The sequence below is a fragment of the Cladophialophora carrionii genome (assembly GCF_000365165.1).
Source record: "Cladophialophora carrionii CBS 160.54 unplaced genomic scaffold supercont1.4, whole genome shotgun sequence".
Classification (NCBI taxonomy): domain Eukaryota; kingdom Fungi; phylum Ascomycota; class Eurotiomycetes; order Chaetothyriales; family Herpotrichiellaceae; genus Cladophialophora; species Cladophialophora carrionii.
The window spans coordinates 1,071,643-1,098,473 of NW_008481829.1; the positions used below are offsets into that span (position 1 = coordinate 1,071,643).

The 26,831-nt window shown below is 55.1% G+C and overlaps 10 protein-coding genes across 10 annotated transcripts; 6 read left to right on the forward strand and 4 right to left on the reverse strand.

Moving 5' to 3' along the window:
* Positions 1-67: 67 nt before the first annotated feature.
* G647_05058 (uncharacterized protein) lies at positions 68-1,153 on the reverse strand (the record flags this gene model as incomplete). Its single annotated transcript, XM_008729392.1, has 1 exon — positions 68-1,153. One exon carries the CDS (start codon positions 1,151-1,153, stop codon positions 68-70), a length of 1,086 nt encoding a protein of 361 aa, XP_008727614.1.
* Positions 1,154-1,526: 373 nt separating this feature from the next.
* G647_05059 (uncharacterized protein) lies at positions 1,527-3,368 on the forward strand (the record flags this gene model as incomplete). The annotated part of the gene is made up of 1 exon (XM_008729393.1): positions 1,527-3,368. One exon carries the CDS (start codon positions 1,527-1,529, stop codon positions 3,366-3,368), a length of 1,842 nt encoding a protein of 613 aa, XP_008727615.1.
* Positions 3,369-4,731: 1,363 nt separating this feature from the next.
* G647_05060 (uncharacterized protein) lies at positions 4,732-6,739 on the forward strand (the record flags this gene model as incomplete). Its single annotated transcript, XM_008729394.1, has 2 exons — positions 4,732-5,236; positions 5,283-6,739. The coding sequence occupies 2 exons, from the start codon at positions 4,732-4,734 to the stop codon at positions 6,737-6,739; spliced, it is 1,962 nt and encodes a 653-aa protein (XP_008727616.1).
* Positions 6,740-7,598: 859 nt separating this feature from the next.
* Positions 7,599-8,921, reverse strand: G647_05061 (uncharacterized protein; the record flags this gene model as incomplete). Its single annotated transcript, XM_008729395.1, has 1 exon — positions 7,599-8,921. One exon carries the CDS (start codon positions 8,919-8,921, stop codon positions 7,599-7,601), a length of 1,323 nt encoding a protein of 440 aa, XP_008727617.1.
* Positions 8,922-10,503: 1,582 nt separating this feature from the next.
* G647_05062 (uncharacterized protein) lies at positions 10,504-11,883 on the reverse strand (the record flags this gene model as incomplete). Its single annotated transcript, XM_008729396.1, has 1 exon — positions 10,504-11,883. One exon carries the CDS (start codon positions 11,881-11,883, stop codon positions 10,504-10,506), a length of 1,380 nt encoding a protein of 459 aa, XP_008727618.1.
* A 2,679-nt stretch (positions 11,884-14,562) lies between these two features.
* On the reverse strand, positions 14,563-15,975 carry G647_05063 (uncharacterized protein; the record flags this gene model as incomplete). The annotated part of the gene is made up of 5 exons (XM_008729397.1): positions 14,563-14,695; positions 14,797-14,904; positions 14,963-15,653; positions 15,714-15,830; positions 15,885-15,975. 5 exons carry the CDS (start codon positions 15,973-15,975, stop codon positions 14,563-14,565), a joined length of 1,140 nt encoding a protein of 379 aa, XP_008727619.1.
* Positions 15,976-17,028: 1,053 nt separating this feature from the next.
* Positions 17,029-18,714, forward strand: G647_05064 (uncharacterized protein; the record flags this gene model as incomplete). The annotated part of the gene is made up of 1 exon (XM_008729398.1): positions 17,029-18,714. The coding sequence occupies one exon, from the start codon at positions 17,029-17,031 to the stop codon at positions 18,712-18,714; it is 1,686 nt and encodes a 561-aa protein (XP_008727620.1).
* Positions 18,715-19,394: 680 nt separating this feature from the next.
* On the forward strand, positions 19,395-21,214 carry G647_05065 (uncharacterized protein; the record flags this gene model as incomplete). Its single annotated transcript, XM_008729399.1, has 6 exons — positions 19,395-19,590; positions 19,638-19,722; positions 19,835-20,248; positions 20,297-20,730; positions 20,780-21,012; positions 21,068-21,214. The coding sequence occupies 6 exons, from the start codon at positions 19,395-19,397 to the stop codon at positions 21,212-21,214; spliced, it is 1,509 nt and encodes a 502-aa protein (XP_008727621.1).
* Positions 21,215-21,944: 730 nt separating this feature from the next.
* On the forward strand, positions 21,945-24,312 carry G647_05066 (uncharacterized protein; the record flags this gene model as incomplete). Its single annotated transcript, XM_008729400.1, has 2 exons — positions 21,945-22,507; positions 22,563-24,312. The coding sequence occupies 2 exons, from the start codon at positions 21,945-21,947 to the stop codon at positions 24,310-24,312; spliced, it is 2,313 nt and encodes a 770-aa protein (XP_008727622.1).
* A 922-nt stretch (positions 24,313-25,234) lies between these two features.
* Positions 25,235-26,788, forward strand: G647_05067 (uncharacterized protein; the record flags this gene model as incomplete). The annotated part of the gene is made up of 1 exon (XM_008729401.1): positions 25,235-26,788. One exon carries the CDS (start codon positions 25,235-25,237, stop codon positions 26,786-26,788), a length of 1,554 nt encoding a protein of 517 aa, XP_008727623.1.
* Between the last annotated feature and the right edge of the window lie 43 nt (positions 26,789-26,831).

Genomic DNA, 26,831 nt, shown 5'->3' on the forward strand with positions numbered 1-26,831 from the left:
CTTGAGCATTTTAACCCTGATAGCGAACTGTAAATAGCACATCAAGGAGCATACCACGCATCAATCATCAATCATTGTCGTGGCGTCTTAACGGACGATCTCGATCGCGGTCTCTGTCCCGCGAGGACCTCCTCTCCCTGCTATCCGTATGATGGTGTCTGTGACGGTGCTCCCTGCTCGTCTCTCGATCCCGCGAGGACCTCCTCTCCCTACTATCTGTGCGATGGCGTCTGTGACGGTGCTCCTTACTCGTCTCTCGATCTCCATTGCGATGGTGACTTTCATCGTTGTGCCTGCGGCGTCTATCATCATCATGGTGATCCCTCCTCCTCTCCTCGCTATTCTCAGTGTCCCGTCGACCATTCTTGCTCTCGCGGTCGTCATGATCCCGGTCTCGATGCCTGTGACGGTGACTGTGCCGACGGTCTCTGTCCTCCTCGCTCTCCCTGCCTTGTTCTCGATCCTCGTCACGCCGATGTCGATGCTTCTTCTCCCATCTTCCATTCTCTCGTTCTTTCGCTCTCTCGACCTCCTCCCTCTTCTCCCGGATGAGATATTCTCGCATAGGATCTTCCTCCTCGCCGTCCGGCCTGATAGCCAGCATCTCGTGCAATTCTTGCTCTTCCTTCAGTAGGCGCCGTCGCTTGTGTTTCCCCCTGTGATTGTGACCGTGAGCGTCGCCGCTACCGACATCATCCTCGGTATCACTGTTACGATCACTCCCTCTCTTCCCGTTGGAATTCATCCTCTCTTCGGCCTCCTGCTCAGCCTCCAACCTCTCGATACGGTACGTCTCCTCGTCCTCATCGTCCCGCTTCTTGTATCTCGTATGGTCGACCCTCAAGAGCCGGCCCAGCACGTCCGCTCCCCCAAGATTGTCCACGGCGAGATCGCAACTTCGCTGGTCCTCGTACTTCAGGAACCCAAAGCCTTTACTTTTGCCGGTCTCCTTGTCGCGGACCAGATTGAGGTGGGTGGGGTTTCCGTACTGCGAGAAGACGATGCAGACATCGCCTTCGGTGAGGTCCAGGTGTAGGCCGCCAATGTAGATCCACGCGGTGTCGCGGTAATCGGCGTGCCACGAAGCGGAGGGAGGCGTTGCGTTTTCGAGTTCGCGCTTGTTGAGGAGCTGAGTTTGTCGGATCGCGTTCATGATGACGGTCCGTTTGATAAGGTGCAAATTATACACGGACCGTTTCCAGAACTCAGCACATCCTTCGTCCAAGGGTCACAAGTTGCCGTGAAGATGCAAAAATTCTGGTGTCGATGCTTGCGGAGAAACATCTTTAGGCGGCCCTGACGCTTAAAATTAAGCTCAAGCATAACTAACTTAAGGGGGAAAGGGGATTTCCCACGGTGCGCCATGCGGAGAAAACGCGATCTGCGAACCCCAAATGTTCATCTTCAGTTCATCCAACGCGTCGATGTGTACAGTACGAGTATTGCACTGGGCCCTGAGCTTTCAGCCGTTGAGGGTTGTCGCCTGCACCTAGTCGCCGCCGCGCAAGAGTAGTCCCTCCTTGACAATGTTGACGGCGTCTCAACCCAGTCCCGCCTTTCCTCGCCCGTCCCCATCGACCACAAACGTTCCCTCCCTCCGCCGCCCGGGCAGCAAAGATGGCGACAAGCAAGCGATATGGGTTCCGATGCTCAACCGAGCCTCGAAAGGCAAGGATCTGTCCGAGAAACAACTCATCGTCCTAGGCGGCACGCCCGACCAACAGCGCGAGTTCCTCGACCACTTGAACCCTCCTAACCTACGCCCTCGGTATGCCAACAACGACAGAAGGCGGCAGCCACGCACGGCACCGATATCAAATCGCTATGCACTGGGCTACACATACCACGATGTGCTGGACGCGGATCAGGAGGACGTCCTCGCCAGGCTGAATGTATACATGCTTGCCCATCCGTCGGCGAGCTTCGCACCGCTGCTCAAGCCGCTTCTCACGGCAAAGACGGTCAAGCACACCTTGATCACCATCCTCCTCGACTGGTCAGATCCCTTGAAATGGGCCAGGCAACTACGGCAGTGGATCCGCTTACTCAGGGCCGTGATCCTGACGTTGGACGAGCAGACGAAGATAGAAATGGAAGAGGTCATAACTGCGTGGAAGGAGAAAAGAGTCGGTCCCGACGCACCTTCTGCACAACTGGGCGGCGGAGGCAAAGACCCCGCCGAGCAAAAGTCGGTCGTACCGCCGGGACCGGGCGAGTGGGATGAAGGACTAGGGATTCCACTGTCCGTGGTGTGTATACAGGCCGAGAAGATCCAGAACCTGGAGCGAGACTACGGCTGGGGCGAGGATCAATTTGACTTCTTGATGCAGTGGCTCCGCTGCGTGTTACTCAAACATGGCTCTTCATTGGTATACACCGCGACTTTCGACTCAAACAATGTCCGGACGTTGATCCATTCGAGCCTGAGCATCCACTCGCTCTTGAAACGAGAAGTCGCAAAGCACAACATTGTCGACCGGGACAAGATCCTCGTACCTCCGAACTGGGATTCATGGGGCAAGATTCGCATCTTGAAGGACGGATTCGACCCCGAGGCCGTGGGGAATGCGTGGTCCGTCGAGATCCAGTCACCCCCTGACGAGAAATTCGATCTGTTATCTAGACCGACAGCCGGTTCGGAGCAAGATCACCCCACGGAAAACGGCGAGGACGCAGACTCAGCTGTACATCTCTTCGAGTCGACCCTCCGTCATCCCACCTCTGCGCCCCAGTCCTTCCAGCCACGCTCCCAGGATGAAACGGTTTCGGTGCCCACCGTGCAAGAGTTCCTCCAAGCCCAATATGAAGTCCTTGAGAAACTGAAAGCCGAGGATGAGAAGGCAGAGCGAAAGTCTCGCAAGGGAGCCCCTGCACCGACGGGGTCTGGTGTGGCAGGAAGTGTTGACGGTGGCAGCGAGGACGTGGGGCCCAAAGGCGTCAGTAATCCAAGGATGGCGGAACATATCGGCCCATATCAGATTAATGTGAACGGCATTGATTTTGACCCCGAGGAGGCGACAAGGCGGTTAAGGGAACGGGAGAGTGAGCGGCAGAATGCGAAGAACCTGCCTTCTACGTCCGGTCCAGCGGGGACGAGTACCCCGATGAGGAGGATGGGGAGTGATCTTGGCGGAGGCGGTAGCGAAGGCACACACACTCCTACAGCGAACGCGGCGGGAAAGCAGAGTAACGAGGCGATGTCGCAGTTCTTTGCCAATCTGATCAACAAGAAGGACAAGAGGGCAGCTGGGGGTGCGAACGCCAGTGCCAGCGCCAGTCCCACGCGTGCACCGCATGGGACTTCCGGTTCGCTTGTCCGGGGCAACAGTTCGAGGGATATCGGTGGAGAGGGGAGGAGGGAGAGCTGATGGGGTGATGCGAGGTCAGGGAAGTGCGAGTTTGAGGTTTGAGTTGGAGCGTCCGAGCATCAAGACTGAGAAGCAGACTGAGTGTCCTGCTCGAATTGGGAGACAGGTAGAACAACAGGCAGTACGTCTACCACACACGGATTGTCAGCAGGCAGTATGTGTTCCAGTTTCACTTTGTCCCGCAACTCTGTCGGTGGCCTCTCCTTCCATTCTTTATAGTCAGGGCTTGCCATATGGCCTCGAAGTGCGCCTGCCCTTGTGCAGGAAGTCAAAGAATTCCTTGGCCGGCTTCCTGTCGTTTCCATCCTGTTCAGCCGGTATCCCCCTCCAAGATCCTAGTGGCCACTGAGCGAGAATCGAACAAATTACCTGGTTGACGAGGCTGGATGGCAGGCTTCTCATTTCGATCCTCCTCCTTTCACGCGCCAGCACTTGAGTGACTCCTAAGAACTAGCCCATTCGGCCAAGACCCGGAGTGTCAATACTTCAGGTCATCTTACTTCTAGGCGTGTACAACGACCCTCATCTCCATGACATCACAGGCGCCGCCAATACTGACCATGTGGACATTACACCTTCAGAGTACTCCGTACTTGTACCTTGGTACGCCCTTTCGGTGGGAGGTGCGTCGACCGCGCGTCCAACTTCGTCGAACCTTTTCCTCCGCTGCCGATAAGTTCCTTCGAACTGAGCTGCCGACTATTTCGCACCTGTCCGCCAAGGTTCGACGAATGCTTACCGCGCTGGTTCAAACTCCGACAAGCTACCTACGACACATATGTAATTACAGCCGCTAGCCTTCCTGCCTGTAGGCATCATCCAAGTCACATGAAGTCGGTTCTCGCCATGCTGCAAGATGAGAAAGAGAGTGCCCGGCACTTGAAGGGCGATAGTCGTGCTGCGAGCGCTCTTGGAACAGGGTCTGGCGAAGCAGCAGATATCGGTGTCACGACAGCGTGGAAGGATACAGAGCAACAGTCTCCACATGTTCCAAGCCACTCGCCCCGTACCCCGGATGATTGGGACGAGGGTCATGATGTGCTGTCCTTGTTGTTATCTGCGACCCAGCTGCGGCCAGTGCAAACTACAGGTTCTCGCATGTCTATGCAAAACCACACCACCCCTACCTGATTGGAACAACGTCGCGTATGCAGCGTGAGGCGATGCAGCTTGAGGCGGAGCAGCGAACAGATCCAGGATGACCAGACATTTTCTCTGCTCCGCCACCCATTTCGGGCGAGCAGTTGCCTTCTCTGCCTCGCTCAGCCTCTTCACGCCGCCAATGCTGAGGTTGAAGAAGCTCGACATGCCCTGCTGGTAGAGATTCTTTCTGTCACATAATGTTCGACTCATACATCACATCATGTCGCGGCAATATACGCATGTACCGCTTTCGAGTCCCAGGCACATTCGTGTCGTGGTGCTACGACCGGCTGAAAACCTTGCGGCTCCCCTCGATTTCTGTATCGTGGAGACATCGCTGGATCAGCCTCTTCCATATTCTGCAGTATCATATGCATGGGATGCTCCGTCCGGGAGCACTGAACTCAACTGCGGTAACGGGAGTTTGCTGGTCACGCCTAACTGTGAAGCTGCTCTTCGTTATCTTCGGGGCAAGACAGCGACTCGACGGCTGTGGATCGATAGCATATGCATTGATCAAACTGAGAATGCCATGGGCGAGCGAAATCATCAGGTATTCCTCATGGGCGAGATATTCAAGAAGGCGGACGGAGTCTTGATATGGCTTGGTGAGATGGATGAGGATACCAGAATCGCCATGGTTGCGGTCGACAACGTTATCAAGCAGCCGAAACTCGGTGAGACTCTCACCGACCCAAGTGCGAGGCCGCAAGCGCTTTCAACTCGTATGGAAAGCGAGCACATCTGTTGACAGGTCTGACTGGATGACAGAAACCAGATATAAGGCAGCGGATTTTCTCTCTCTCATTTTCAAGCGATCTTGGTTTCATCGCATGTGGACCATTCAAGAAGCCTTGCTTCAGCATGTTGATCGGGTCATAGTCCAGTGTGGCAACACCACCATCCGGTGGATATACCTCCTCGGCGTGGCCTTCGCAATGGACGGAGCGGAGGCCGGCTGGACTCCATGCGCTCGGACCGTGCTTGTACATGGACGGCTGTTAACCTCATTGATACATCTGGACCGGGAAAGATACGAACGAGCACTTCCCGAAAGCGCGACAGTTTTGGAACCTTCCGCGGAGTCTGAACCACGTGCGGAAGGTTTTCATTTCCCGATCAGTGTCATTTTTGATGACGCGAAGGGGAAATTGGCGACAGATCCCAAGGACAAGGTTTTCGCACTGTATGGCATGTTCCAGGAATTTCAAATTGCAATCCCAAGTCCTGACTACAACAAACCTATGCAAGAGATATACAAGGAGTCGGCAATTGCAAGTATCAAGAATGACAAGGACTTATCCATCCTCTATTATGTACCATCTGCTTCTCGCCATCCAGGACTTGCTTCGTGGGTCCCGGACTGGAGCCAGCCGGGCTGGGAGGCAGCGGGCTCGAGATTTTGTTTCAGGCGGGATCATTTCGACACAGCCAAAAATACGAGTGGAAGATGGCGATTTTCACCGGATTCGAATCATCTTATCGTGTCGGCAAGAATTTTCGACTCTGTCGTGTTTCGGTTAGAAGGGCTTACCAAAGGCAACCGGCTTTCCAAGAAACTGTGTGATGGAAACGTATACGACCTGATAACCACAACTGGAAAGGAATGGGTCCGGATGTTGGACGCCTACAGAGAGACGTTTGAGATCATGACGCGTTGGGTTAAGAGTACCCACGGAAATTGCTATCCTACAGGAGAAGATTTACAGGAAGCTTTGCAACGGACCCTTTTATTTGACACCCCTGCCCTCATCTCCCTTGTTGCCAACTGCGATGCCTTCAAACCATGGTTTCGAGCCGCAACAGCCAGTGATTTGGAGTTTGTCAGAATGGGTGTTGAAAATATCAACACCACTCAACCGAATCAGCCGTACTCCGTGGGTGAGGCGTTCTTGAAGGCATGCCTGGAAGCCCTGACACCTTCGCAATTGTTCTCCATGGTTTTAGAATCTATTCGGTGGTTTCAGCTGGTAGCCATTTTTCATTGCCACCACAAATGCTTTTTCCACACGAAGAAAGGGTATTTCGGCTTGGCACCAGACTCTCTGCCTACGCCGATCAGCCCTGGAGACGTGATCGCTGTGGTACAGGGCATGGAGATGCCGTTCTTGCTCCGGCCTGTCGACGGAGGATACAAACTTCTCTCCCATGTCTACGTCCACGGTATCATGTACGGAGAAGCTTGGCCAGACGACGCAAACGAGGTGGAGGACCTTGTATTGATTTGACACGAGACGAGTGATTGCCATGACGTCTAGGATGTATATCCGACGATTGTGCCTGCGGATCTCGAAGCAAGCTCGGAGCCTTCATTCGGAACACTTGAAACGCTGCCACTCCTGCGAGTCACAGTTCGCTTTCAAGATCCAGCGTCTTCTCTATATCACCGAAGGGGCCGGGGGGACAGACCACACGATCACAGGCGAGGGAGCCTGCACGGCACTATCTCCGAGTCTTTGCAAGCACAAGTGCATAGGGCAGCGGCTATTGCATATTGCATATGCCACGCTTGGAGACCACGTGTAAGGCGAACGTTGGAAGCCTTCAGGACCAGCTACGATACAGCCAAGGTGCAACTTACGACCTTGGAAGAGCGGCATATTTCGACAAAGTCGCCTCGTGACGAAGTCCTTTGGCCATGGAAGTATCATCGTATGCTGACTAGACTGACGAAGAAGCATACGCCGGGCAGGACCCGGTCTTCAAAAAGGGGGTCATCTGGGCGTTTATGCGTTGGAACGATCATTCCTCGGTCTCTTCCTTCCTTCCTGCAGTGCAAGTAATGTAGTCTATTTCTTTACGGAAGAAATTGCCTGGAAGAACAGGCTAGTGCTATCGAACATGAAAGAACGTCTCTAACCATCTGATTTGTGTCGGCGTCGTCCCATCTTGAAAGGTCACAACGCCGCATCTTGTCAATGTACCTATAGGCTGTAGGTCAGTCAACCGACCAACCGAGCCAGCTGCAGTACCGATAGTCGTCCGTCTTTCTCCCGTTGATCCCTCTATTTACTTACGGTGTCATGTTTTGCCGCATGCCGGTGATAGTGATCGTGATGATAGCTCCGCCGACTGCGCAATTCTTACTTAATCCACGCACCCCCCCTCGGCCGTCCACCCCTCGATCTCGACCCGTCCCAGCACTTCCTGCGTAGGTACCTCCTCGATCAGCGCGTCCCGCAGCCTCTGCACCTCCTCGGCCGTGAGCCCGCACCGATCCGTCAGGTAGGCATGGATCCCGCCGAACTCGCCGTCCAGCACGGTGCGGAGGAAGGCGCGCATATTGCCGGCGCGACTGCCGCAGATGCGGGCGGCCTCGTCGCGCGAGATGGCGGGTCGAGAAACATCGCCGTTCTGAGCCGGGGCCTTCCCACCGCCACCACCTAGACCGGTCTGGCTGATGCGCTCGATGAATTCTTTCCGCCACGCGCCCAACCCGGGCTCGGTGAGCGCGTACTCCCAGCAAATGGTCTCCTCGTCGACACCCACCAGCTTCATGACCAGCGCGCCGAAGACGCCCGTGCGGTCCTTGCCCGCCGTGCAGTGGAACACCAGCGGCTGGGGGGGTTGGGGCTGGCGGAGCAAATGGCGGAACATGACGCGGTAGGCGCCCGCGCCGTGCATGGCGATGTCGCGGTACGCGCGCACAAAGCCCTCGCTGTACGCAAAGTCGTGGGCCGGGTCGAACGACTGCTCGGCCGTGTACCATTGCAGCTTGCGCGCCAGCGCCACGGGCCCGTAGTCCTCGGTCTGGTACACGGGGACGAAGTGCCGCGTCAGGCCCGGGAGAGAGTCGAGGAGGCAGCCCGTGTGCGGGTCCGCGAGAGGGTAGACGGCCTTGCCGCTCGACGACACCGTCGCTGCCAGGCGCGAGATCTCCGGGGCGGACCGCAGGTCGTACATGTCGTGCACGTTTAGTGTCGTCGTGAGGTACGTCAGGCCCTGGGGCGTCAGGTGGGTCGGGTGCGCGCAGCGGTAGAGTAGATTCCTCTTCAGGACGTAGGTCTTGCCGTCTGCGGTAGCAGCACCAGCAGCACCAGCAGTAGCAGTGGCGGTGTCGGATGACGCATCACCACCACCTGTCACAACCGTTGTTGGGGGCAAGCATTGGTATCCGCCTAGGTCTCTGAAGTTGGGGACGCCGTCGACGTGCAAGAACGGCGGGGTGGGCAGGTTGTCCGGGAACGCAATGTTGAAATCCTTGGGCTCGGGCGTCGTTTCGCGCTCGGCCCGCGCCTGTTTCTCGAGCGATTCAATCTCTCGTTCCGTGAGCGGCATGCCGTTGGCGTCCGAGAGGCCGGCGTTCGGTGGCGGTTTGGTGTCCATGTAGGGTTGGTAGGGATGGTCTGGCTGTGCGGCGTTGTTGTCGGCGGGATCGATGGTGGTGGGATTTTTGGGGATCTGCGCCATCTGATGACTAGACTTCGTGACGCACGTCTGAGATGGTGGTTGGTGAGGAGCCGGGTCCTTTGATTCTGGATTAAGCCGGCTGCTATCGATCTGGATTCACGCCGGTGCGTTACTGGTCGAAATGCAGCAGTTTTCACGTCCGGTTCTTCTCTGATACGAGACGCTGCAGTGTTTAAGCCGGTTGTTTATGATAGGAGACGCAGCAGTGTCTGGCCAGGTTCCCTTCTGATAGTCTGCGGTATTGATACCCTTTTCCCCAGCCAAAGGCAAGCCAGGCGACCTTTGTGATTTCTGACCAACAGCCAGCGGGAACGTAATCAGGATTTGTCTGCAATGCTGCAGAGCACTTCTCGTCAGAAGGGGACGTGAGATATTGTTCCCGTCCAGAGAGCCTCGCAAATCCTTTTTGCCCTCTCAGATTAAATTCAGCCGTCGGTTTCCCCGTCGATCTACAAGGCTTCGGGATTTTCTGCAGATGCTTCCGATGCCGGCCGCCTATGTGTAGGATGGGGACAGGCTGGGACTTTAGCCGCGATCGACCAGATATTAGCAGAGGAATTCCCGCTATGGCTTAAAGCGTGAACCAAGAGGCCGGAGCAAACAGCATGTATGAAAAAGAGGGTTTCATTCACTCACTCACTCACTGTCCGTGAATGGGGATGATCTCGGATAGGTAGGTAGGTACTGTAGGTACTGTAGGTACTGTACGGAGTATATGGGGAAGATCAAACCATAGCGGGCGGTACTCGCGAAAACTAAACCGCAGACCTCGGCCTATGCATGGCCGCTATCGCTTTGCTTGTTACGGTTCCCGCTTTGCAATGGGCGACGTGGCATGCGGCATGTGTTGTTGTCAGTGGCTTTTGTGGCTTCGGCTGTTGTCCCGTTGGGATACGAGATACGACGCTGCTGTCACGTGCAATGGCGCCATAGTTCGGCGTGGAACAATGAGATATTCCGTCGTCACTGCCATCACCATACGCACCATCATCGTCTGCTCTTGTTCGCCAATCATCCACCCACGTCCTTGGTCTTGGACTACACGCGAGTCTCCGCTTCGGGTCGCGGGTACCTGGTGATACCACGTGGAAATTCCTCGGCAGGCATGTTCATGACGAAAGCTCACAGGATAGGGCACACGGATCGTGTCTGCGCTGGCAGAGGCGGTCAGGAGCATTTTCGCTCACATGATCACCATTGATATCAGCATTGAGCAGCTCACAGATCTCAAGTATGCAATCCGATCCAGCACGTAACCGCAGGAATCTTCGTGCCCCTTGGCCAGCGTGGCTGCGGCTCCTGTCAATGCTTTGATGTATTCATTGCGGCCGTTATGGAATTTGTGAACGCAGTCTACCACCCATTTTGGCCGTCCCAATGCAGAGAACCCCCTGATCTTTAGCACTCCTGATTCCTGCAAAGCCGAACCCAACTTGGACGGAATATATGGACTGTTCCTCCTGCGCTTCCGAGCACTTCGTAACGCAAGCAAGAGTCGATGACACATCCAGAGACAGAAAGGAAGAGACATCGCGCCTCTTGGCGAGTCACTCTCCAACGCCGTTGACGGGTCCATTCCCCATCAGTCATACCGCGACGTCCCGTCACCCATACTGAAACGATGCTGAGGCAACCGCTTGATTGGTGGGGGCAAATGGTCGTGCTTGGGCTGGACCTTCATTCGTGCTGCCACCATGTGGCAGTCTGTCTTGGCCACATCAATGGCATCCGCCGTCGAGTCGGCATCTTCTCGTGAGCAGCACTCGATGACTCTTACCCAGCGGTCGTTGAGGGCATCATTGATGGTACATCGCCTCTCTGGGTCCGGATGCAACATCTTCAGGATGCACCTCCGGATCGAGTCTGATGGCAAAGCGTTGAAAATTGGCCCGCATTGGGGATGGCAATTCTCATCGATTGGGGCATCTCCGAAGCGATCCAAGAATGCCCTCCACCCCTCCAGAAAGCGAGCATAGTTCGTCTCTTCCTTGCTCGCACTTTGCCATGGATTACCACTGAGAGTCATGGTCATGAAGAGAATACCACATCCCCACACATCCAGTTTGGTGGGATCGTACTCCCTGTCCCGCGACAGTACCTCTGGCGAGATGTACGGTCTCGAACCACAGATGCCGGGTGCAGATCTTCGCGGATTTCGCATGCCTTGTCCGCAACGCCCTCGCGAGCTTGCAACCCCGGGATGATCGCCACAAAAGACTTCCGAGACACCAAAGTCGGTGATTTTGATATAACCGTCGTCCGTCATCAACAGGTTCTCCAACTTGATGTCTCGATGCGCAATCCCGTGGATGTGCAAGTATTCGACTCCACGAAGGACTTGCTTGAAGAAACAATTCCGATCAGCAGCCTTCAAGTATTTTCGTTCCATCAGACTGAAAAGCTCCCCTTGCTGGCAGTACTCCATGACGTGGTTCCACCTGCCGTTGCTGGTACACAGCCGCACAGTCTGGACGATATTCGGGTGGTTGAGGGATTTTGCAATGGTATATTCCGATTTCACCTTACGGATATATTCCTCCTCGGTCTCTCTGGAGGATCTCTTGCGGAACTCCTTGACCGCATAGAGCGGCGTTCCTTCGGTTTTCTTGTCACCCTTCCTCTGCATGATCTTCACCGTCGAACTGGCACCCTTCCCGATCTCTTTCCTGCGACCAATCTTTGAAGCTGATACAAACTCCTCATCCAGCGAACAGACGCTGACAACGAAGTCATCTCGAGGATCCACGCTCAGGCGCCTGCTCTTCACGCCGGAGCCTTCTAGAGCGGGAGAAGAGAAAGGGGATGATTTGGCCAGCGGGCTGGAGGTGCTATCATAACTACTACTCCGACGCGCGTGCTCTATCGCCGGACTCGCATGTTTGGGCTCTTTGTGAGATCGTATCTTGGCTAAGAGGCTGAACCCACTAGAAGTGCGCGTTGGTAAGGGTGGCTCACTGGCCATCACCGACAATGTCCCTCCACGGACAAGATCGATTGAAGCGGGGACGGCGAGAAGATCGATCTGATGAATAAACTGAAGCCCGAGATGGAGCCAGCGTGAACAGCGCTGGAGGTCTGAGCGTGCGAAGACAGACAACTGAGGTAGGTCCTCCGACTTGCTGACACCTGAGAAGGTTTATCTTGAGTTGGAGTTCGGGGGAGGACTGGATCTCGTCCGATGTCGAATATTTGGTGTGGTGAGTTTAGATCCTTGTGGTGGGGCTTCCCGAACAAAAGTGACTCTGATATGCTCGAAGTGTGATCCCTGGTCTCAAGGACTCAAGCGGATATGCCACAAACGCACTATGAACGAATAGTGCCGACGATGGAGGCTGTATCACCGTCCCAAACTACGCAGGCTGTACCGGGACAATGGCGATTTCCCGTGGGTGAGAACCGACAGAGGGCGAAACGTTGTCTTTTCCACCAAGCGGGTCCAGATTCTTATTAAGGTTCTTGAAGATAAGCTTGTGCTCATTGAGTTCGGCGGTTCAACCGGCGAGCCCAACAATGGTCGGTCGACTGGATGTTGTTGTCTTGGGAGACTCAGAAGAGTCTCGGTCCGCGTGGCTGCCACTCGTCGTGTCAGTGGTTGGGGTTGAGGTCTCAGATCGGCTCTTCCTTTTCCGCGTCTGGTCCTGTTTTGGTTGCTCGATGGGTTTGATGTTGGTGTGCCGCGACGCTCGGACGAGTCGCGGCATCATACGGCGCACTCGCCTGGTGTTGATCCTGTTTATGAGGATGATATTGTGAAGGACAGGACCTAGGTACCGCGAGATTCGAACAGCCGGAATAGCAGAGGGCGGTAGATCGGAGTGAATGGAGTCTCGATGACGAGTTGGAGTAGTCTTCAAGCAGCTCTTTGCTACGAAATCGCTCGGAAGGCAAGTCAGGACTATACTCGGATCAGCAGTGGAGGCTTTAACAAGGCATTTAAGCTATTGAGAGAAGTGGTGGACAACAAGTGAGGCTCCGCATAATAGTAGTTAGAATAGACAAGCATCGAGGCTTCTCACATTGTTTTTCCACCGTTGGATCGAATGGCACGGAAGCTGTAAATGCACGATCGGCAGGTGCAGAGGAGACGAGTGCAGAAGCGTGGGGGATGATGCCACCCTGACAGCCGCGTGCCGGATTCGCAGAGCTGACAGAATGGGCTTGTCGATCACGACGGACTCGGCTATCGAGGAGGCGCTGACCGGAGGGTTACATGAAGATGTTCTCAGCCTGTTGTCAGTGTCCTGGTAGTGACACCCCGTACAGTGGGAAATAAATAATCACCTTGATCATTGTGAACACTCATCTCAAAGGTTCCTGCCCAAGGTGTCGAGGTCTTCCTCTCGTGCTCACCGGCGGTGCTTTACTGCTTCCGCCCTCAGCTCGCTTCGGTCAAGGCTACTGCAGCCTTCGAACTTGTACATTGCAGCATGCACTCCACGCTGGTTGTAATCCGAAAGGTGTTGCCCTCTTTGGGGTCGCTGCGAGAGGTCACCCCCGCGCACTAGGCTGGGAAGGTAAGAGCACAATCATCCCCCTCACTTTCCGCTGAGTGCCGCTTCATTATTGCCTGAGTGAAGCACCGGTCAATTACCTCTTCGTGAATCTCGCTTTGGAGTCATAGGCGTCTGATTCCTTGGAAGATCGTTGCCTGGGTTCGCGCTGGAACCTGACCTCGCACTCATTCCCGCCTCGTTAGGCCATGCTTCGCAGACGAGTTGTCACGCCCCTTCCTTCATCATGTGTCTAATGTCTCTCAGACGAAATTCCGGGCTAGGCCTGGGTACACGGTGCGCGATTTAATTCACCGTGCAGCCCCTGGCAGTGGTCAGACTGAAAGGACCGGTGTGAAGAGTGATGTCGTGGTGCAGCTCGCAGGTGAGACAGCAGACCTTGGATATCGAATCAAGCCTTTCTGTCGTGCGACTGGCAGGCTGGAAGCGTTTTGCGGAGGAGGGGCACCGCGCTTCTAGAATACAGTGGCACCCCGCCACCAAAACAGTTTGACTGGCAGTCGGCCACCATCCATCTATCTCACTTGGGCGTAACTCGCTGGGCTACATGCACCCCACGCTGGTGGCATCTAGCTGATAGCTTGTAGCCCGCGAGCCCAGTAGGCGTCTCTTTCCGGGCTTCCGTCCATACATTGTACCACCAAATCAGGAATGAATTGGGAGGCGGCACACGGTCAGAAGGCCCGTCAGGTACCGGGGAATGGGACGTTGGTCCAGCGTTGGGCTGCGGCAGGAAAGGTTCGGGCCTCTGTATATCTGCCCATGCTACCCAGTCAGTACGCCCGTCCATGCTCACCACTGGAAAAATGCAGCATGCATGCATGCTCCAGCGCAACAGAAAAAGGAAAAAAGGCATCTCATCATGTGCCTCTCGCATTCACCGCTAATTAGAAGAATGTACTCTGCTGCACAAGTATCCATCGCTGACAAGCAATTGAGCCACTGACCTTCTGGCTTAACATGACCGCACTGTCTCTCCACCAAAGCCACGAAGCCCAAATAGCTGGTCTCACCTGACTGCTTTCTGCTGAAGCCTCACTCTGCGTTCGACCCATGCCTGCATGAGACCGCCTTGTTGACACGTCTTCCGTCTTCCCCGGCTGCCTCTGAGTGTCTCGTTCTTGCGCCTCTTACTCGCCGTGGCCATTTAGGTCCTCTCCCATTCCAACAGATTGCTCACGCTGCATACGGGCTTCGATCTCTCTGAGCTGGCTCTCGCGTGCCAGTAGCTCTTGTCGCTTCTCGTTGATTTCACGTTGCACTCTGCGGGCGCGCATTAGCCGATGCCCATATCGACGGAAAAATCACGATGGGGGCTCAAAGATCGTCGTCTTTCAGAGAGGGGGGGGGGGTGTGTTACTCACTTCACTTCGATCTCCCTCAATTTTTCCTCTTCGCGTCGCAGCTGTTCTTCCTTGAGGCGGACTGATTGGTTGGCGAGGTCCTCAGGGTTGATGGACGAGTCTTGGGCGCTGTGGCACAAAGCGTTAGTCAAGCTGCAGAAGAAGCAACGAGCTGTGGGGTACACACGAGACGCCCCCTTCCACACTCTTGCTGAGTTTCTCTGTTCGGTAGTTCTCGTAGAGAAAGTCGTGAGTGATTTCTTTGAGGTCGGCAAGATGCGAGTGCAGGAGGGCGCTACGAATAGCCAGGAAATCCGAGTGACGAGGGTTGTCGACTTCAACGATACCCCACGGATACTGTCGTGCACGAACCCGGCGCCCGCCAATCTCGATAATGTCCTCTGAACCCACAATGGCGAAAGGCATCAAGCCACGTAGTTCTGCATTCTCCTCAACGGTATCTTCATCATCTTCTTCAATGTCGTAGGGGAAGTTGTAGACTGGGATTCGGTAGTGCTCGATGTCTTCCATGACCAATTTCTTCGACTCAGCCAATTCGGCAGGGGTCAGCGAATCGGCCTTGCCAATGACTGGGATGACGTTGACACGTGGGGAGAGACGCTTCATCAACTCTATGTCAAGCTCGCGCAGACCGTGACCGGTTGGAGTGATGAAGTAGAGCAGAGCGTGGATCCGATTGTCACGGAATCGAGGGTTTCTCTTGATACGAGACTCCTCGGCCAGGATATCGTCGTACTGTCTCTCGAGATGGCCAACAATTTCGCCAAAGGCCGATTCGTTGTCAATCTGGTCGCCGAAGCCGGGAGTGTCGACGATGGTCAAAGACACACGGGTGCCCTCCTCATCCAATTCCAGCTCTGTATGTGGCTGTCAGATTACAGATGTCTCTTGTGTATGTAGCTATTTCTGGCACGTACCAACAGTTACTGGCTTGATTCTGACGCCTTCCTCGAGGTGGGCATTCGCTGCGTCGTCTGCGTCTTTGGGCTGGAGGACTCGCCTTCCACAGAGTGTGTTGACAAAGGTGGTTCGGCCTTGTCGCGCGGGTCAGTACAGGGTCAAACGAAACTGAGTTCAGAAGCACGTACCGGTTCCACTTGCGCCGCAGACCATGAGACAGAACTGAATGCCCTTCTTGACATTCTTCTTCCGCCGCACCTTCAGTTGCGCAACACGCATACAGTTAGTTGAGTTCATGATCAAAAGAGGTGTCGTTGGTCGGGTTGGTCAGGGGTCAGGGTGAGGACAAGGACATACCGCATTCATGGGCGACGACATGTTGACGAACGACTAAGCGATTAAGCTGGGCGCTGGCACAAAAGACGACGCTGCAAGACGATGTAGTTGACACGGCTGAGCGACTAATCGGAGGCGTAGAAGAGAAGGAGCAAAGAGACACGCACGGCGCTGAGGGTGAAGCGAAGGACGACGAGGTGAAGCTGCACTTTTCAAAAATTAAGGGGAAACACGACGAGATCGACACGCCAATGGGCAATCCCGGGGTCGCGCTTTCCCTGTTTGAGGCACCAACAGCGTCTTCAGCCTCGTCTTGGAAGACTGCGGGCTGCTCCCACCTTCTGGGACTAGGGTGATGCCGCCCTGACTGTACGCCAGTGTGTACCGGGTACTACTGCTCGACCCTACCTCGGCCGTAAGAGGATTGTGGGGTAAGCTACAGCGGATCATGTCGACCCCATGATCTCTATGAATCTACACAGTAACTTTGCTAATCTCGACTTGGGGTGTCAAACTCATTAAGCTCGAGGCGTTGGTCATGCTTGCTTGTGATACCGAGGCTCATCAAGTCCTCCTAGACTTCATTTCCCATGGCCCGATCAACATTGAACGATGAGTATAGACCGGCTGTCTTCGAGAAGAGCTAAGAAGAGCTGCGAGCAGTGCTATCATCGGAAAGTGCGCTGCCATGGGAGATCCCCAGGCTGCGAACCTTGTCAACGGCTCGGTTTCGCATGCAGTCTTGTCCAGGGAGCGTCTGATGATAGCCAAAGCCCTTGTCCCACTATAACGCCAAACCAACCTCGAAAACTTCGCGCCGGAAACGCGTGTTTGCAATGCCGCAAACAGAAAAGTCGTTGCAATCAGGGCGTACCTCACTGTGCGAATTGCGTCAAGAAGAAATGGCCTTGTGCTTACGCTTCTCCATATCAGCCTGGGGAGTCAACGCTTCAAGAGCATGATAGACCCTTGAGTCTGCACCCCGAAAGCGTCGCAATGTCGCCAGAACCAGCTGCCCACGGACTTGACAATGGACCTACGGAACTCGAATTGAACGTCTCCCAGAGTCCAAATTACACTCTCACTGCGCATGCTCCCCTCTTTGGACCTGATAAATCGACGAGCAGCCTTGTGGACGAATTCTTCCGTGTTCTTTACCCCGTACCCTCCTTTTCCTTCCTCCACCCACGAACCACTAGAGAGCGCCTGGCCGAAGGCTCTCTGGACGAGGCACTGGTCTTTGCAATATGTGGCGCCACTACCTCCCTGCGATACACGGAGCCAGAGAGCCGAGACCGGAGCCTCTCCTGGATCTCTAGAAGTGAGGAACTGGTGTGGCAGCAGCTCGAAAGGCCAAGCATGGCACGACTTCAAGCCTTAATTCTCTGCATTGCATATCGCACCGCCACTGGCGCTTCGCACAGAGCGTTCATGCTCGCAGGCCTTGCCGCCAGAGCCGCCGCCGCGATGAGGCTCAATCATGAGAGACATGATCTAGACCCGATCAGCAACGAGGTACGACGGCGCACGCTGTGGTCGCTGAAAATTCTGGAGCTGTATTTCTCCATTGGACTACCGGAGTACGAACTCCTACCCCTTGAGAATGTCTACCTACAACTTCCGAGCCGCGAAGAGAATTTTCAGGACAAGGCACCCGCTGTACAGATGGAAGGCGGTTCCTACAAGCTCTTTGTCAGACTGACTTCGATACGGAGAGACATCATGAAATTGACTCGCTCCATCGCTCTCTGCGACGAGCCATTTCCTCAGCTTCTCAAGTTGGTTCGCAGCCTACATAATGAGCTAAGCCAACTCCGCAGTCAAATGCCGGTGGATCCAACCTCGGCAAGCACAGGTGTATTGAGGTGTGTCTCAACCCCATGGCTGGCGAGGCATTTGGTGATGCACCTATCATGGCACCAATGTCGCTGCGACCTCTATCGCTTACTGCTCAAGGGCTATCCCGAGGCCGCTCCGCCAATAGTCCTCGCCGACCTTGACCCGGATGCCATGAGTGATGCGGTCCAGATGTGCTCAGAAAGTGCTCTGTCGATGATCCAAACGCTGTCGGATGTTAACTTACATAGCACAGACACTCCCATCCTGGAATATGACACGGCAATCTGTGGCTATCACGCCTGCCGGCTTGTGTTGTTCCTTGCACATGCACAACCTGGTTGTGCCCGATTTTCGAAGGAGTATGCCATTAGTCGAGCAGAGTTGTGTTTGGCCGCCATCAAGCGGTTTTTCCGGCACTCGACCCCTGCCGGTCCGATTTTGAAAGACCTCGAAAATCTGATATCCAAGTGCGACACTTCTCCGGCCGAGTGGACTCATCTCACCTTGAGATCTTCACCTAGTGAGCAAAGCCGAGATCCGCTGCTATCGGAGGTGGCACGAGCAAAACAACGTCTGGCAATACACAGTCTACTACGACAAGCAGATTTTGAGGATGGAGAACCCTCGGCTGTGGTTTCTCCGTCCAGTGTCAGTACCGAGATCCCCTCGGTACGACATCGTAATATGTACAAGGTTCTATCGCTGGAACAAGGTCGGGCCATACGAGCTGACTCGTCCTTGGGCTATGTGCCACAACCTGATGCGCAGGTGCAACAAACCGCTGGATATGAAGATGTGCCTGCATTCTCCTCACAGACACTCTTGTTCCCTTGGTGTGGATAGGAGGACCTTGACGAGTGAAAGGCATGCCCGAAGCAAGTCCACAGCTGCTTCAAAATTTTTGAAAGGCCCGGATTAAGCTGTTCTGTGAATTGACATACAAGCCCTTTCTCGACTCTCCGCATCTGCTTCGCGTAATGCACTGGGGGGTTCGGGGATGGCCGAGGCTCGAAATTCCCGGGTCATCTGTCAATCTTTGCATTCTTCGGTTCTGTACGCCGGCTTACAGCCATTCGGAAGCCAACCGCCGGCAGGGGCCCTATTTCCGCTTGTACTGTGGCGGAAATCTCGCCTCTCGATGCAGGCCACGGATGTCGGTCGACAAGTGGAACAGCTATCAGGATGTCGGTTGACATGCTGACCAGCTGTCAGGATGTCGGTCGACAAATCCCCGAGGGGAATGTCCACCCATCAGTTGACCACCCCTCCTCTCCACGTTTAGTGCTGAATCCTCTCCACGTTTAGTGCTGAATCCTCTCCACGTTTAGTGCCGAACGCCCTCCAGATTATTGAAGCCATGTGGTAGGGAGATTGCCACAGATTTGGATTCGTCGGACGTGAGAACGGTCGGACTTGTCAAGGTTACTTATTTCGACGACCCTGCTGCGCTGGGCGGTCTGTCTGGTTGTCTATTCTAAGACCGTCTCGAAGATCGCAGGCTCACCAGCTATCACGCTTTCATCATGTCTTCTCGACTTGGTACTTTCAGGGCCTTCTTCCTCGTGGGAGTCTGCTGTGTCGGCTCGTTTCTTTTCGCTTACGACACCGGTATCATTGGCGGCGTCCTCACCCTGAAGTCTTTCCAGAATGACTTTCGATATAGCGACAAGCAGAAGACCTCTGTGGCCTCGAACTCGAACAGCCTTCTTCAAGCTGGAGGTGCGAGTTTTACGGGACACCGTAGGAATTTGCTGACAGGCCGCCAGCGTTCTTCGCCTGTTTCTTCACATGGCCATTTACCGCACGATTCGGGCGACGTTGGTCAATCGCACTAGCCTCTGCCATTTTCTGGTATGTCTCCTTGAAATCCTACTTGATGATCTTTCCTCGTGGCAAGATCTTCAACCATCTATTTTTGTGCAGGCTGCTTGGACTTAATATAACTAATCTTTTGTGACCATAGCGTGGGTGCCGTCGTTCAAACCATCAACACGCATCACATTGGAGCTTTCTACGCCGCCCGAGTTGTGTCAGGTATTGGTGTGGGCATGGCTACAGTCATGATCCCAATGTTCAGCGCCGAAATGGCTCCCAAGAAAACACGTGGTCAGCTCGGCAGCATGTTTCAGTTCTTCTTCACACTCGGAGTCATGACTAGCTACTGGGTCAACTACGCTGTGTCTACGAAGTTGCCCTCTGAGACTCGTCAGTGGCAAATACCGGTCGGGCTACAACTTGTCCCTGGTGGCATTCTTGGCTTGGGCATGCTCATTCTCCCCGAGAGTACTCGGTGGCTTGCTAAGCGCGGCCAACACGAGGCTGCAATGAAATCGCTCATCTGGGTTCGCGGCGGCGAGAGCGAGGAGGTCCGCGCTGAGTATGGGATCCCCCTTTTTCCCTCCGAGCCGGCACTGATGGTGTTCAGGATGACAGAGATACTCGCTGGAATCGATGCCGAGGTTCAGGCCACAGAAGGACTTACCTGGCGAGAGATGCTGCTGCCAGCGAACCGATGGCGTGTCTTCGTGGTCGTGACACTGCAAATTGGCGTTCAACTGACTGGCAATACTTCCCTCGCTTACTACGCCCCACAGGTGTTCCAGACAGTTGGCGCCGGCGACTCCAAACTGCTCATCAGCGGTTTCTTCGGCGTCATCAAAGTGGTGTCCTGCTTCATTTTCCTTGTGTTCTTGGTCGAAAGGATCGGGAGAAAGAAGGCCTTGATGGGAGGCGCGTTTGCCATGGGGTCGTTGATGCTAATCGTGGCATGCCTTACCGCCACCCATCCGCCCAGCAAGGACGCGACCAGCGTGTCGCCTGCAGGTGCGGCTTCTATCACTATGATTTATCTGGAAGCAGGTATGGAGCCTCAGGAGTTCTGTCGATTCGCAAGCTAATCCGGCTCCAGCTGCCTACAACATGTCGTTCGGTCCGGTCTCGTGGCTGTACACGGGCGAGATCTTCTCCAACCGGACTCGAGAAATAGGCATCGCCATCGGTACCGCCACGCAGTGGCTCTTCAACTTTGTCTTTTCTCAGGCCACTCCACACGCCGTCGACAACCTCGGCTGGAGAACCTTCCTGATGTTCGCCATCTTCAACGCGGCACTGGTAGTCTACGCGTGGTTGGTTATCAAAGAGGTAAGAAACATGCGCTCGTTCAACATCACAAAACATTGGGCTGACAAGTTTTTAGACGACTGGGAAATCTCTCGAGGATATGGAGGCTCTCTTCGGCTCGAACAAGACACAAATTGGTGCTGCCAATATCGAAGCTGCCGAGCACGAGCTCGAGCTTGCCAAGAAGGACCTAGCTTCGAGTCACGTCGAAGCGAAAGCATGACCGCCTGTCGTGAGCCTGAGCAGGAACATTTAGTCGGAGCCCGGCCCATCTGGAGAAGCCGCCACCGTGGTTCGGGCATTGAAAGCTTTTTTGAGGTGGAGGAAGAGCCTCGCGAGAGGCAACCGTGTTCCGGGGAAGGGAGGTCGCTGACGGCTGCACGTCATGTCAATGTCATGTCCATGCTGGGTGAAACCCATCAGCTTCATGCGATGGTTCCGTCCCCGTTCATGTTGAAGATTAGCATACTGCCTTCTTGAGTCTGGGCGTCAAACCGCGCGTAATGGATTGAACCGACATCGTCAAGGCTAGGTCCTGGTTAGCGAAGAGAAATTCATGTGGATACAAAAACAACCTTCCACAGACTGTCCTTCGCCTAGATACATGGAACTAAGCTTCGGAGACGTCGTCCACGACGACCACTCGACCCAGCCGACTATCCCGACCCGTGTGAATGACGAGACTTTGGCGAGAATGGCGACCACTGACTAGCACCGGCCGACATCCGTAGCCCTCCATTGCATCCCACACTGACATGGCGAGGCCCCGCAACCCCGGACTGTAGCTTCGTCATGTTCTCGGGCACCTATGACAGGTTTCTCCTGGCGAATACCTCGGACCTCTTTGCAAAGATGTGCGAATTCGGGACCCTGGGTCGAAAGGCCACAGATATAAAGCCCAGGATGGAAAGGGTTCTGTCGCTCAGCAAAAGACCACGACGCTGTTGAAGAACATGGCTGGTGTCTTGCTCTGTTTGCTCGCTCTCGACATCTCGACGGCCTCTTCCGCTGTGCTGTTGCCGCGGCAGGGAGATTCGACATGGCAGGACACAGGGCTCCCGGCTGCGCAGCGAGCTGATGCCCTGTTGCCTCAACTGAGTTGGGAGGAGAAGATTGCGCAAATGGGCGGCATTCGACGATTACTCGGGGCCAATGCCACATTCAACCGTACAGCGTGGGACGCCTTGTATCCCTTGCAACATGGGATTCTGAGCTACGGCTCGCAGCTCAACCAGGCTCAAGATGTTCTGCCGTACGCCAACATGGTTCGGGAGGAACAGTTGAACAGTTCTCAGGTGCCGTGGATCACGGTGACAGACTCTGTCAACAGCATCTATGTGCCTGGAGGTACTCTCTTCCCCGCGACGCTGTCCCTGTCGACATCCTGGAACCTCCCTCTGTACGAAGAAGTCGTGGCCGCCATCCGGGACGAGAACATGGCACTTGGAACGCACTGGGTTCTGAGCCCAGAGCTCGACATCGCGAAGGAACCCAGAAACGGCCGTGTTGGGGAGATGTAAGTCGAATGTACAACCCCTTGTATTAAGACACCTTGACTAAACTCGATATAGGTATGGCGAAGATGTCTATCTAGTCGGCGAGTTCGCCGCTCAATACGTCAAAACCATGCAGGAACGTGATGAGGGTGGTCGCATGAAGGTGGCGACGACCGTCAAGCACTTCCTGTACGGACAAGGCTTGGGCGGCGTGAACACGGCCAGCATGGACGGTGGCGTCAATCACCTATACAACGATCTGGCCATTCCTTATATCAGGGCCCTCAAAGAGAATCCGGCCTCAATCATGATCTCTTATTCCTCTATCGACCGAATCCCCATGTCGATGAACACGGCTCTCATCCAGAACATGCTGCGAACAGAGATGGGCTTCACCGGTCTGGTCATGTCGGATGCTATGGGGATTTTGCATCTGTACACCGAATCCAAGGTGGCCTCGTCGTACAAGGATGCCGCCATCAAAGCACTGCGGGCCGGGCTACAGCTCGAGCTTGCTCCCGGTCAGCCGGCCTGCTTCCCATATCTGGTCAACAGCTCGGATGATCAAGAGATCGTGGATCTAGTGAATGAAGCGGCCCGCCAGAACTTGATCATCAAGTTCGACACTGGCATGTTTGATCTTCCTCTGCCGACTATGGAGAACCTCGACCGAACCCTGCGTGCACCTCAACACTTGGACGTCAACCGTCGAGCTTCACGAGAGGCCATTGTGTTGCTGAGCAATGACGGCTTCCTTCCGCAGGCAAATCTCTCACAGGTTGCGCTGATCGGCCCCTTTGGTGATATCCTTGACCCGGGCTCCTACGCTCCAACGACCAGTGCGAACCCAGAGTACGGACGTACTCTAAAAGGCAGCTTGGAAGCCCGCATGGGCGCTGAGAGCGTCCGTTACGTCAAAGGCGTTGGCATCCGGACCACGAGCCCGAATGACACGGCTGGTATACAAGAGGCAGTCGCCGCCGCCAGGGCTGCCGGTGTTGCCATCGTGTCTCTAGGCTCTTTGTCTGTCTATTCTCAAGACGCAGCCGTGAACGAGCGAACAGACGGAGAATTCTACAGCCATGCCAGCCTGGCTTTCCCGGGCAGCCAGCAACAGCTGCTGGACGCGGTGCTCGACACTGGCGTCCCGACAGTTCTTGTGCTGAATGGTGGTCAAGCCTTTGTTTTGAACAATTCAACCATGCGCTCCAGTGCTATTCTTCACCAGTTCCTCGGGGGCGAGTTCTCCAGCGATGCTCTGGTCGAGATCATCACTGGCCAGGTCAACCCCAGTGGCAAGCTCACCATCAGCATGCCACAAGCGGACGGTGCCTTTCCGATATACTACGATTTCCTGCTGTCGGACAACGTGGGCGGTGGGACAGCCAACCCTGCCGACCCGAGTGTATGTGCGGGCGATTGGAACCTTCCCTGTCTCAACCGAGACGGCGCTCCCATGGCATTCGGCTACGGTCTCAGCTACACCACATTTGACCTCTCGGCACCTGAGATCTTGTCGAACTCAAGCGGTGTGTCCATCTCCTGCACCGTCACCAACACCGGCAATATGGCTGGCAAGGAAGTGGTCCAAGTCTATTTCCGGCAGCAGTTCTCGGACATTGAACTTCCCAACAAGAGGCTGATCCACTTCCAGAAGGTGGAACTGCAGCCCGGCGAGGCGCACCAGGTGGAATTCGCCATCGAAAAGGCCGATTTGGGCTACTACAACAATGCGAAGTATCAGGTGGACTCGGGCAATTACACCTTCTGGGTGGGATCAAGCTCTAGGATGTCCGACTTGAAAAACGCCACGATCAGTCTGTAAAGTCAGACATCGTGGGTAGGAGACGGGCGGGTATCAACCATGATAGCATGGCCACGGAAACCGTGGGTGCAGTCAGGACGTGGCCTGTACATAATTACAGCAGATACGTACATACCAACTCGAAAGAATGCTATAAGCGGCTTCTCAAAAAGGATTTCCTTCTACACATCCATACATTGTGGCTAATTACCCTGTGATAACCCCTACCCCAGATTCCGATGTTGTCTTCATGCCGTGAACATTAGCGTGGCCGTGAGGACAAGCAACACCAAGCCAAGTCTCGCCTGCCCTTACGGAGTATGCACCCGATCCTTACGGCAAGGCAAGGTTGTCGACCGACATCCGCCGCTTGTCAAGAACCAGCCACCGAAAGCTTGAGGCCTAAGCACACATTCCCGCTTTTGTCGACCGACATCCGTAGCGCTGACAGACAGTCAAGGTCCATTCCCACAGGTAGCGCCGACACGCCCAACGCCGACCAGCTCTGCGGGAGCATCGGCCCATGTTGCGTCCAGAACAGTCGTCTGCTGTGTGCTCAGGACTGTATCATCCGGCTTCTAGAAGGGTAAACATAATCGGGGACGACAGGGGACGGCGAATCATCTCAGGACATGGCGAACCCGGAGCCGCCACCCGTATCTCTGCGGTGAAGTTGAAGTAATTAGGATTAGGAAAGCCTGTCGGTCTCATCAGGCATCTCTCTTACGTTCGGACTGAGAATTCTGGTCCTTCTCGTCTTCGATATACATACATCCTTCTCTCGTTCATCTCTTACCCTGGGCATTTTCCCGTTGAGTGTAGAAGGATATTCCTGGTGGTCACGTTGCTCGACCTAACAAAGCATTGTGGTGAAAATCAGTCGTGAAGCCGTCGCGTGTGCCTACCACGAGAAAGCATCGCATCGACGTGTGGGAACTGAACCATGGCGAAGCCAAAGCGACCCAACATCCTGTTCATCATGGCCGACGACCACGCGTCGAAAGCCATTTCCGCGTACGGAGCAAACATCAACCACACGCCGCATCTGGATCGACTGGCCAAGGAAGGCATGCTGCTGAATCACTGCTACGTGACCAACTCGATATGCACGCCTTCCCGGGCGGCCATCTTGACGGGCACGTACAACCACGTCAACGGCGTGGTGACGCTGGAGAGTAAGATCAACAAGAACCTCCCCAACGTGGCGAAACACCTGCGCACCGCGGGCTACGACACGGCCATGATCGGCAAGTGGCATCTCGGTGAGGGCGACACGTGCCGGCCGAGCGGGTTTGATCACTGGAGCGTCTTGCCCGGCCAGGGCGACTACTGGGATCCGACCTTCATCGACATGGACGGCCACGAGCGCGTGACCGAGGGCTATGCCACCGATGTCATTACCGACAAGTCGCTGGCCTGGCTGGCCGAGAGACCGAGAGACAAGCCCTGGTTCCTCATGTGCCACCACAAGGCACCGCATCGGAGCTGGGAATGCCATGACAAGCACAAGCACCTGTACAAGGACGAGATCAGGGTCCCCGACACGTTCTCGGACGACTACAAGAACCGTGCCAGGGCGGCCAAGGTCGCAAAGATGCGCGTCGCCGATGATTTGACGTACAAGGATCTCGGCCTCGTGCAAGCCGACGGCGGGAGGAGGAAGCTCGGCGAGATGATGTGGGACGGGGCTCGCAAGATCCCGAACAACGCCCAGGGCTTGCGCCTGATCGACGCGGACGACGGCACGGTCTTTACGTTTTCCAACGACAAGGACCTGGGCGAGTTCAAGTTCCAGCGCTACATGCAGCGGTATTTGCGGACGATTCAGAGCATAGACGACAACGTGGGAAGGCTGCTCGACTGGCTCGACGAGACCGGCCAGGCAGAAGACACGCTCGTCATCTACACCTCGGATCAGGGCTTCTTTCTCGGCGAGCACGGCTGGTTCGACAAGCGCTTCATGTATGAGGAGAGCTTCCAGATGCCCTTCATGTGCCGGTATCCCCGCGAGATCATGCCCGGCAGCGTCAACAATGATCTGGTCAACAATGTCGACTTTGCGCCGTTGTTCTTGGACTATGCCGCGGCCAGAAAGCCCAACTACATGCAAGGCCAGAGTTTCCGGAGATTATTAAGGGGCGAGGCGATTGAGGATTGGAAGCAAGTCGCCTATCACCGGTACTGGATGCACAACGACATCATCCACGAAGCCTATGCGCACTACGGCGTGCGAGACCAGAGATACAAGCTCATCTACTGGTACTGCGAGCACATGGGTGTCGAAGGCGCACGGCCGGGTGGAGAGGAGTATAAAGAATGGGAGCTGTTCGATTGCCAGGAAGATCCATTGGAGCTGTTCAACATCTACAGCGACCCGAAGTACCAGGACATTGTGGCGCGGATGACCGGGCTGCTGGAGGACAAGATGGAGGAGATTGGAGATGAGCCTGTCCACATCTTGAGCAGCCGACAGCCCTTGCCTCTTCCGAGACTATGACGGTCGTGTGGGCGAAGGGGTGGATTTAGATTCGACCTGGAGG